Here is an 11,699-nt window from a genome sequence, read left to right as displayed (position 1 = left end):
AGGTACCACCTGTTCTGGACTGCCTGCTGCTGAGTTTTGGAGGCTTGCAGGTTTATTTTTCTTACAGAGGAAGGGAATCAAATGGGGACAGAGGTAAGGATAGAATAGTTCAGTCGGAAAGGACCTTCAGAGATTACCTAGATGAAGATAAAATGAGGAATTTCTCATTTCCTCTTTGGAAGTATATGTGACTTCCCACAGAACGGTGCTATTGTCCCACTCCTTGATCTACGAGCATGAAAGCAGATCAGTAACAGCACCTCTGTAATACACATCAAAATATCCTTCCAAGCCACTGCTCTACTAAATAGCAACAAGATTGCTAAGCTTATCTGGAAAAAGAGTCTGTTTAACTACTTTTCTTCCCTGCCTGGTCTGCTGGAGTTGAAGCCTGGAGTCACATTTCCAGCTATGAAGTAACGCTTCTCTATCCATGATCCCTTAGAGAGGCCTCCATTCCCCTTAAGATTTAGCTGCAGTCTGAGGTGGGAAGAACAGACCTCTGCCAGCAGAATGGCAACTTTTATGTCTATTAGATCAGAGGGAACCCATCAAAACTTGATATGCAAGTGTACAGCAAAATTAAATAAACAAGTTTACATAGACAGGAAAAAAGTTTCTTCCTTCTGAACATTAGTCATTTGTACACGCTGACAGGATAAAACTGCTGAAGCGTTGTTCTTGCCAGAAAAGTTACTATAACAGAAAAGTTATTATAACAGGCATGCAACTGTGTAGTTATTATAACAGGCAAACAACTGTTTGACAGCTGAATCTGACAGCAGAGCAGCAGTAGGCATGTCAGACTGCACCCAGCATCCTTGCTTTGTCCTCTGACTCTTAGTTCCATGTTGTTGCACCCACATCTGTCTCCCCTCTGCAGTGCACCAATTCTGCCTTATGCCACCTCAGCCATGTTTCTTGCTTAGTGTTCCTATCCAGTAATTCCCTGTGTGTCCGGTGCTATATGCTCTCTGTTTTCCTGACATTTGTCTCAGTGTCTGACAATTTTTTTTCTTTGAACTCAGCTGGCCCTTTGGTTTTGGGGCTTTCTAGCCATTAGGTGTGCTTGCAGTGGCCTTTGCACGGGGCTGGAACAGCCTCATCTACTTACAGTTCTGGGCTTATCGTGGCCTGATTTCAGGTTCTGACTGTAAGCCAGCTAGCTTGGCTTTGTAAGCTGGACATGGCTTTGTGCACCTGTTCCTGCACCTGTGATTGTGCTTCTTGGTTCAGTGAATGAGCATTCTGTGGTGAGTTCAGGAAAACTAATTTTTTAGGTGACATAGGACCACTGTGTTTTCTGGAGATTCATGCCTTGGAGATCTCAGCCTGTCTTCTGGAATTTTATAATGTGCAGCAAAAGTTTTAAAGCAGGTAAATTTTCACTGAGGCTGCTCTTCCAAGTAGCCTCCCAGTTAGGTACTCAACACTACTTCAACTCAAACCTATTTTCCTCCTGCCTATTTTTTCAAGCTAAAATTAGCTATTACTCTTAGCCATTTCAGGAGTGGATCCCTTAAAGCTGGACTCATCTCTGCAGAGCTCTGCAGGGATATAGCCCCGCAGCTGACTCAGCACAGCCTGAATACAGCTGGCATCCAGGTTATGCAAGCTGGGTGGGAGTGTTGCTGTAGCAAAGCCCTGCTGTTTTACTATGTCCTCTGTTGCAGTGCTTATGGTGCACCTGCTTATGACACGGTCCTTAATTCTACGATGGATTCTTTCCAACACAGGATATTCTATGCTTTAAGATTATTTCCTGACCCAATTTTGTATATCCTTCGGGAGGCAGCTGTGCAAGTTGAGGAGATCCTTCAACATTTATGTGCAGTTTTACACCCAAGTGTAGTGTGACATCCATAACCATTCCCACAGATGTATTGGATAGATAAGGTTTAAAGCAGCAAATATGGATATGGGATTCTTCCATTTGAATGTTTAGGAAGTTTAGCCTTCGGCTAGTGAATTCTGGATGAATCTGGAAAAACACTCAAGATGACGACTGATCAGGTGCTATGTGGCATTTTCTATTGCTTATGTTTTTTGATGTGGTATCTCTTTATTTTCTTTTATATCAGCTTCGCTAGTTACTATATGATGATTTTATGAACATAACTGAGGCAGAAATTGTTACAGATATCCCTGTCTCACAGGTACCAAATTGGACATCCTGGGATGCTAGTCTAAGAATTAGTCTTCAGTGATATATAGACATAGTGACATGAGCTTCTGTTGTAAGAGAAGTGATTGGGAGAGCAGGAAGACTTCGTAGCTCTGTAATCCACCACTGGGGCATGCTCTGCTGTTAATTTAAATATTATGAAAACCATGATGCTTAACAAATTGGGTTAGACGTCCCCATTTCTTTCAGCTCCTGTTTGTTATCTGTCCTGTAAAGTTAAGTGTCGAGCTCGTAGGTGTCTCTGTGTAGGTCATTATTGTTTCTTGTGGCACATAAATTTGCACCTGTCATGAGCTGAAGTTATCAGGATCTTGCAACTAGATTGCAAGACCATTTCATAACTATTCTCTGAGATACCCTGTGGAATCCTTCTGAATTAGTTTACGCTACAGTTTGCTTCTCATACTTTCTTGCAGCATTGTACTTTTGTAATGGTAGGTGACATCTCTGTGGGACACGAACCTTAGAAATTCAACACTTTCCTGCCAGTGTTGAAAGATAAACTTTGTTATTTCTGACCAGTACTCAAGCTAGTAAAATGAAGCACGTTGGATTGGGATTCCCTGCCGTTAAAATACATACAGTTCTTTTACAATTAGTGTAGTAAATATCTTCGGTAGTTTTTCTGGTTTTATGCTTATGATAGCACAGTCACAATGAACAGTAACTGTCTAAGCAAATAGAGTGTTTTGCCATGAAATCCAAGGAAATAATTCAAAGATGAGAAATGCTTCTTTGTGGGAATGGATTACTAGGTGCAGAGAGCATTCTCCTGCATTACCTTGTTTCGTTTATCAAGGTGTCACAATCACTGAGTCACAAAATCTTAAGAGATCATTGAGTCCAACCCCACTGCTAATGCAGGTACCCTCCAATAGGTGGCACAGGTAGTCATCCAGACAGGTCTTGAGTATCTCTAGAAGGAGAATCCACAACTTCTCTGGACAACCTGTTCCAGTGCTCCACCACCCTTACCATAAAGAAGTTCTTCCACGGTTTGTATGGAACTTCCGATGTTTAAATTTTAGGCCATTACCTCCTTGTCCTATCACTGCACATCACCGAGAAAAGCCTGGTCTCATCCATCTGCCTCCCACCACCCTGTAGATATTTATAAACATTAATCAGATCCTCACTCAGTCTTCTTTTTCCCCAGGCTGAACAGACCCATGTTACTCAGCCTTCTCTCATATGGGAGATGCTCCAGACTCTTTATCATCTTTCTCGCCCTCCACTGGAATCTTTCAAGGAGATTCCTGCCCTTTTTGAACTGAAAAGCTCAGAACTGGACACGGTAGTCTAAATGTGGCCTCACCAGGGTAGAGTAGAGAGGTAGGATATCCTCCCTCAACCTGCTGTCCATGCTCTTTTTAATGCACCCAATACCACTGGCTGTCTTGGCTACAAGGGCACACTGCTGGCATATGGGCAACCTGTTGTCCATTAGGACCCCCAGGTCCTTCTCTGCTGAGCTCCTCTCCAGCAGGTCATCCCCTAACCTGCACTAATTCATGCAGTTATTCCTCACCACTCTACACTTGCTCTTGTTAATACTCATCAGGTTCCTCTATGCCCAACTCTCCAGTCTGTGCAGATCTTGTTGAATGGCAGCACAGCCTTCTGGTGTCTCAGCCAATCCTCCCAGCTTTGTATCATCAGCAAACTTGCTGACGGTGGTCTCTGTCCCTTCATCCAAGTTGTTGATGAAGGTGTTGAACAAGACCAGACCCAGAACATGACTTCTTAAAGGCCTTCAGCCATACACTGCACTGATAACAACCCTCTGGGCTCTGCCAGTCAGTTCTCTATCCACCTCACTGTCCACTCATCTATTCCACGTTTTCTAAGTTTCATAACAAGGATGTTGTGAGAGACAGTGTCAGAAGCTTTGCTGAAGTCAAGGCATACAACATTCACTGCTCTCCCCCCAGTCCACCCAGCTAGCGATGACATCATAGGAGGTTATCAGGTTGGTCAAGCATGATTTCCCATTGTTGAATCTGTGTTGACTACTCCTGATAACCTTCTCTTCTAATTGCTTGGAGATGGCATCCAGAACAAGTTGTTCCATCACCTTTCCAGGAACAGTGGTGAGTTATTCTGTGGCTTATTCTCAAGGATGCATTAATGAAGCCTAGAAAAGACTGAATCATACAGAAATGAGGTATTCCTGACAAGGAATAACACATCAATAAGAAGATAAAACAGGAAATCTGAGCTGTGGTGCTGAATCTGGTGTTAACTACAAAGCAAAATAAGTTGTTTTGGGTTATTTTGTCTTGTTTTTAACTGTTTCTTTGTTATTTTTAGTCAGTTAAGATGTTTTCTTGACTAAAACTTGTACTATCTTATTAATTGGAATATGTGAGTAGAAGTCTTCGTCCCAAGGAGATCAAAATCAAACCTAGTAAGGGATGGTTCTTCAGTTGGGCTACCAGATAATGTATTGTGGAGGTTTTCTACATGTCTTAATGGAAAACTCAGCAAATCAGCAAGTGGTATGAAACAAAATGAAGAAGAAATAAATACACAGATATTCCCTTTAAATGCACTTTAGTTCAGGTGTCTGTTGTGTTAGCAAACTTTTTTTCTCAACCTAGGCAGGCATCATACTTTGCAAACCTCTTCAAAGGAAAAATGTATTTTATTGATTCAGTATGTGGCTAAGACGAGTTTTCAAAGTCAGTGCTGTGTGTTTTCTTGTGTATTTTCTGTAGTTCACATGGTATTTAATCTTCTCCATCATGTACTCCAGGTTTAGGGTACATGTTCTACGTATCGTTTACATTATGTTTCCAAGATGACATAGTGGGTTTTTGTTTGTTTGTTTGGTTTGGTTTTTGTTTTTTTTCTAATTAAAAGACTCTATGCATTTTTATTCTCCTAGTCTTTCATCTTGATTGTTTTCCAAAATGGATATTATCATACAGCTTTCCTTTAATCTGTCTCCATACTAATTTTAATTATTTTGGAAGGAAGGGATTCTATCAAATGCTGCCAGGAATGTCTTTACTTTTATGTTTTGCCACTAAAATCTAAAGTACAATAATAAACCTAAATTGATGTACTTCATAAAAAATCAGGTTCTCACTGATTGTAGTAGCATGGAGTTTCACATAATGCATGCCAAACTGAGTTTTAAAGGGCCACTTCAGTGTGGTAAACACCGTTGCATGTATTTGTAAGATGGGGCCAAATACATTGTTTCTAGTTCTAGGTAAATATTTCATTTTTAATACTGAAATGCTTTCCATTTCCATGGAGCATTAATTTTGTGTCTTTCACTGCCTGTAAAAGTTTAAAAGATAAAAAAATGTTCTGTTCTACTCAGTGCAACGCTACATTTTTTTCAGCCTGCATACTCTTCATAAGACGAAGCTTGGAAATTTACAGATTATTTTGTTTAAATTTTCAAAACATTTCATTACTCTGCCTTAAATGGAGTAACATAGCTCTGTGTGGAGTGTAATTGAAAGGGGAAAAAAAAAAGTGTAATGTTCCTCAGTGGGAGGTATTTAAGAGGTAATATGTCTTTAAGTGTCTCCGCCTCTGAATCCACCCACTTCTTGATAGCTGCAGCAGCAGTCTTGTTCTTGACTCATAAAAGCTGTGTTCATACAATAGCCAACAGTGAGCAGTGTTTTTCAGAGATTTTGAGTACACCTTCTGCTATGCATTTCCCATTCTAGGTTGCTGGAGCTGAAGCTGTATTGAAGAAGGAGTTTTAAGTTTCTCAGATATTGCAAAAGATAGTTCCTCCTCTCATCCTGGAAAATCCTGACAGACCAGTTGGATACCTTTCAGGCCTTAACTAAGGACTTTATCTGTTCATCCCACTGTCTTTTTTACTGTAGGAAGACCTGAGACACCTTTAAGAACTGAGAATCTGACTAATTTAAACAGATGGCTAATCCCAGTGCTGTCTGTAATGGACATCTACATCATCATCACCATCAGAAACAGAATAACGTCTTAAAAAGAGGAGTCTGTAAGAAGAATGGAATTACCAAAGGAGTTAAGGTAAGATTTGGTTACTCTGTCTCAGTATTTAAAGTAAATAGATAGTCAAAATGTTGCTTAGTAAGATAGTTTTATGAAGGTCTTAGTCTCCATTGAACAGGTGTTATGGCATTGGTTTGTGTGTTAAATTCTGTAATCTGAGGATGTGATGCTGCTTAATTTCTATCCTCTTAAACTGCAAGAATTGTGAATGCTCATGCAACATACTTTGTCGTGCAACTACTCTCTACTTCCTATCAAGAGCAGCAATCTGAAAGGTAGCAGTTTCCTTTTAAATCTTAACTGATGCCAGAGTTGACTATGCAATGTACAGATCACCAGTGGGAAGCTGAGTTATCAACTTAAAGTGTGTGGAGTAATTTTCAAAGAGAGATCTATTGTTGTACAAATATTACAAAAAAAAAAATATGAGCAGGAGAAGCTGGGTATGTTACTGCAAGGTTGGATTAATACCTGCTTTACCGATGCCTGCTTTACAGCCCTATACAATTTAAAGTGCAAGTCAGTTTACTTACCTTTTTCTCAAGCTGTTTTCATTCAAACCAACACTTTCTCATTTAAGTGAGCATTTTGTAGAATAGTTTGTGTAAAGCATCTCAAAGAACAAATCACAAAACCGAAGGTATTGCTTTACCAGAAGAGCCCAGTTCTTAAATACTGTCTCTCTGCAACACCTATTCTGCTTGGGAACGTACTGTCTGTCTTAAAGCATCCTAATTCTGCATCTGATGTCATTAGTAGGAACCCTTGTAGTGATTAAGGGGAGGCTGGCTTTACAGTATGGTATGATGGTGAGAGGGGAATGGAGAAGTTACTTTGGGAGCCTCAGTGCTCACCTGATCATCTCTGGTCATAGCCTGTTGAAAGCTTTAGGCAACAAGCGTGCCAAGGGCTTCACTGTTTTACAAGTAAACTGCTATCTTATATCTTTTTTGAGCTCTCCCACACCTAGCACTGCTAATGAAGGCACGCCCAGTGTCAAACTTAATGATTGTCTGGCTTTAGGTGTCTCCCTTGGTATGGGTGTTTCCTGATCATTGGCTCGTGTAGGATGTGAAGAGCACAAAAGCTTGTGCAACGTTCGAAGAGGCCTTTCTTGGAATCTGCTTCCAGAAACCTCATCTAGCATCTATCTGCTAATCTTTTTATATTTTAATTATTTGTGACTATGATGCCAGTAATCTTTTTTTTTTTTCAGTTTGATTAGCAAGTTTCAAGGACTAAGCAATGTTACTCATTTGTTATTAAACTACTATAAAGTAGCAGTTTTTAAAGAAGAAAACTCCCAGGGAGATTAACTAGGATTTCCTCCTTAATAGAAGACATTTCTGGAGAAGTAAAGAAGAATATTACTAAGGCTGGGCAAAAAGAAAAGAAAGACTGGGCCGAAAGGGATGGCAAAGAAATTAAGGAAATTCTAGTAGATGTACATGCGGGATTAGTGAAGTGCTGTAAGTACCATGTGATTGGAAGGGAAGGGGGGAGATGTGCTCATGGCTGAGGAAGTAGAGTTTTAGCAAGTTCAGGAGAGTTGTCAAAGGCTTATTTGATAAATCCAAGTCTAACACTGTGTTACAAATTACTTGCTGTTTCCCACTCTTTCTGCTTCTAATGCAGACTGGGAAAGAAGGAAACAATAACAGACGGGAGTCCTGAATGAAACAGGAATCTCACTCCCGGTAGGAATCTCCCCATTCCTGTCTGGTCTGTTTCCCCACCCCAGATGCCTCACCCTGTTCGGTACTTAACGCTTTATCCTATTTTACAGGAATAGATACTGTTCCTTCTTACCTGGTCTGTTTACATGGCTCACTGCTGAAGGTGTGCGACATCACATCGTCTTATGTTTGTAATACCTTGCTGAGGTGTACTCCCCTATTTACATCTGGGATCTGAGGAGCAGCAAAAATGGTAGCTGGGAGCACAGCTAAGCCTGTGCAGGAACCAGAGCCAGTTTTGTCATGTTTCCAGTCTCCCTCTGTGTTGCTCTGATTTCCCCTAACACTGTGCCATGCACTTGCACACGTATATTTTTTACTTCCTATTCAGATTATTTTGTTATTAAACAGTTCTGATAGGGTGGGAAATACAGTGCTACGTTATTCAGGATGTGGCTAATGATACTGATTCTAGCATTTGAGACTTGTGGCAATTTTTAACCACTGGGTTCAGTTACAGGTCTGTTATATTGCAAGTTGGAGAGGAAAGAGACAGGTAGGTGTTCTGGGTTGACAGACAAAAGGATGGTGCTGAGGCTGCAGTAAAGGTACAGTACAGAGAAGGCTTCTAAGCTAGGAATGTGTAGCAATAACTGCATGCAAGTGGCTGACTGGAACATCAGGCTTTGCAGAAATTGGCTCAGTAAGCCTCTTTTCTAGGGAGCACACAGGAAGCAATGGCTTTAGAGACACTGCCTTTGAAAACACCGTCTCAGGAGTACATCTTAATGATGTAAGAACATTTGTGTGCAGATGTGCATGACAGAAAGAGAAACAGTTTTGATACAGAAAAGCCTCCAGTTTTCTGAAATAACAATTTTGTTTAATGGGATGTGGAGGGTAATTAGGGATGATCAAATGCAGGGGAGTGAGGAGACTGTCTGCTTCTAGGAATCTGTGGCATATCAAGGAAAGTAAAGGAGATGGCTACATAGTAAGGATGCAGTAAAGCATCCTGCCAGAAGAGATGCTGCTGCTTTTGGCAAGGAGGTATGCTATTTTAGTGGACTGCTTTGTTTGAACAACTTCTGACATTATTGTAATATAGATACTATCATATTTTAAATATAATAAATATTATATATTATAATATATATATAATATATATATATTTATATTTTAAGTGTGACAGCTTTGGTTCTGGCTGCTAGCATTCATTGGAAGTTAGGCTACAGTTAGACCCAAGAGTTGGGAGGTAGATAGTGAGACATCTCTTCATTTTCACTTGTGCTCTTAATCCAGACTCTGAAACCCGGACTGGTCATTATTTAAGGCACGATTCAGTAGCTAGCCTATTTAGTTATCTAACTGTAGTAACCAGGAAAAATATTTTCCTAGCTGTGGCTTCTTTTGCTATTGTGTTTCTGTTTATTTTGGATGTCAGTTGTAGGGGATGTTGTATTCTAAAACTATAGGTGTATTTGATCCAGTGTGAACTTATTCTTTCTATGATACACATTCATCAATTTTATTTGATGCATTGTTTTCTTGGGTGCCTTGTGAAAGCTCCAAGACAGCATGAAGCTACTCGTTATTTTGTTTTTTTCCCATTCTGCACTAGGAATAGTTGTTGCTGGGAAGAAGTTTGTAGTGAACAGGCTACCATATTTTTCAGGGCTTTGAAAGTATTCTGAAAGCAGAAAGGAGTCTAGGGTGATGTCATACTCGGAAAACCTCACTTATTTGATAGCTGGAAGACATGATGACCTCTGGCATGTGGGTGCTCTAAAATTCAGAAGCCGATTATGTTCTGTCCTTTGACATCTGGTCCTCTTCCTAACCTTTTTACAATGCTATTATTTCAGTACTGCAGCAGCCATCCTCATATCTTCAGTGCTTTTTCCTCCTCTGCTTTTCTTCATCTGTTTTCTGAAGTACAGTGTAACTTGCTCCCAAACAAAGATTTTGAAGAAAACATTGCACTTGAAAAAAAAATATGCCATGCAACTCATTGCATTAATTTTCATGTATATTGTAAATGCCTCCTCTTAGTTGTTCTGTGTGGTATACTCTCACATATATGTTGCATTTTCTTCATATGTTTTTTCAGTAGCTTGTGTAACTAGAGATTTTTGGAAGCTCAATATAAATATTATTGAGCCCTGTGGGGAAGAAGAAAAATAAACTAATTCCTGCAATTAGTGTGGAATGATAAGACTTATTAATAAGGGAAGAGAAAGGAGAGAGGGCTTAAGGCTGATCAGATTACAACTTATCCAAGTTTGTAGTCTCTATTGTGCAACTGAAATTGTCAGAATATAATTTGTTGTTTTTTTTCTTTCTTACCTGAAATATCTTTTGTTGGTGATGTTTTGGGTAAAAACAAACTGGAAGGAGATTTTATTGACCCCAGCCTGGTTATCTCCAACCCCTAAGCCTTTAGTACCTGTTAATCAGTGTGTGTACTGTTGGAAAGTGGAATCCCTTTAAGAGTTGCATATCTGTAGTGACAGCAAAATATTAAAAGCTGGTTTCCAGTCTGTGTTCCCACCAATTACCTTACTTGTTGCTTCTGCAGTACTACAGACATGACCTCCTCATCCTCAGTTCCTTACTTTTCAGTTACAAACCCCAGAAATTTGTTGCTTTGCACCAGCACTCTTGGCCATTAATCACAGGTCTTAGATCCACACCCTCGTTTCTGTCACCTGCTTTGCTATGTGATGAGCTCAATGCTTTGGAAGCAGGAAACATTAAAGTCTACCTTCAGCAAGCTGAGATGCAACTATTGTGTAGGCACATGTAACAGAAAAGGACTCCTTTTAACAATGGTTTAAGTATGTTGCATTAGATTTTAATACAAGTGTAGAGGTTTTTTGCATAGAACAAATAAGTTTCTAGTAGGACTGGAGTCACTGCATTCTTAGCACCTGGAAATCCCTTAATTCAGGTAATTCTGAAAGTTTAAGCCTTAGTAAAAACAGCATATATTTATTTGGTTTCATTTGAGAGGCCTAGCTAACAATAAAAAAAGTAAATAGTAGTTTGGTGGGAAAAATGAGCTTGAGAAAGATGTCAGGTCTTTAAGGACAACCTGTTCTTAACACAAGAGTAGTTCAGCCTTGGACTTAGGAAATGTAAATGTATCAGGAGACTGGCTTAGCTAACCAGTTACCCTATGACTGACCTCTGGCACAACCAGGCAACGCACAAGTGATTGAAGTGAAAACAGGCTACAAAGGAGAGCGTGTATGGATGACGTTAGGAATGTCAAATCTCAGTGTTAACAATTGCAAAGGATATAAAAAGAATATCTTGCTGCATTCCAAGTAAATAAATAAATGCTGAAAATATGGTCCATTGTGGAATAAATTGGATGATTTATTGACAGCAGGTACAGGTAGGGCTGTACTGGCTGTTTATTGCTTTCTTTGCATTGGTTTTCACTAAGAAATTCTCTGAAGCCTTGAAACATCAGATTTGAGGAGGAGGGGAACTACCAGTAATGAAAGATTGAATCATGGATCTCTTCAGAAATCTCAGCTCATGTAAGTGCATGGGACCAGAAGAATTGCATCTGAATATGCTGGCTGCTGTCATACTAAAATTTTACACTCTCATCTTTGAAAAGTCATGGATATAAAAAAGATCCCTAATATCTTACAAAAGGCAAATGTTCCACCCATCTTCAAGGTATAGATACTTCCTAGAAAATAATGTTTCTGGAAGTATAAAGGTGGTAGTGACATGGAATTGTGAGATGGATTTACAAAAGGCAAACGATGGTTGTCTGACTGTCTTCTGTGGTAAAGTGACTACATCTGTGAATTAGAGGA

The 11,699-nt window shown here is 39.8% G+C and overlaps 1 protein-coding gene across 1 annotated transcript in view; it reads left to right on the top strand.

Annotated features, from left to right (window-relative positions):
- The first annotated feature begins 6,046 nt into the window (after nt 1-6,046).
- SPTLC3 (serine palmitoyltransferase long chain base subunit 3) overlaps nt 6,047-11,699 on the top strand; it is a 76,084-nt gene continuing 70,431 nt past the window's right edge. Inside the window, exon 1 of the mRNA XM_065739413.1 lies at nt 6,047-6,205. Within this exon, the coding sequence (XP_065595485.1) occupies nt 6,089-6,205 (117 nt within the window). The 5' untranslated portion in view covers nt 6,047-6,088. The remainder of the gene's footprint in view (nt 6,206-11,699) is intronic.

The sequence above is a fragment of the Cyrtonyx montezumae genome, unplaced genomic scaffold, assembly GCF_038088225.1.
Source record: "Cyrtonyx montezumae isolate F1298 unplaced genomic scaffold, pur_monq_1.0 scaffold_24, whole genome shotgun sequence".
In the NCBI taxonomy this organism is placed as follows: Eukaryota; Metazoa; Chordata; class Aves; order Galliformes; family Odontophoridae; genus Cyrtonyx; species Cyrtonyx montezumae.
This window is presented reverse-complemented; position numbering and strand designations above follow the sequence as displayed.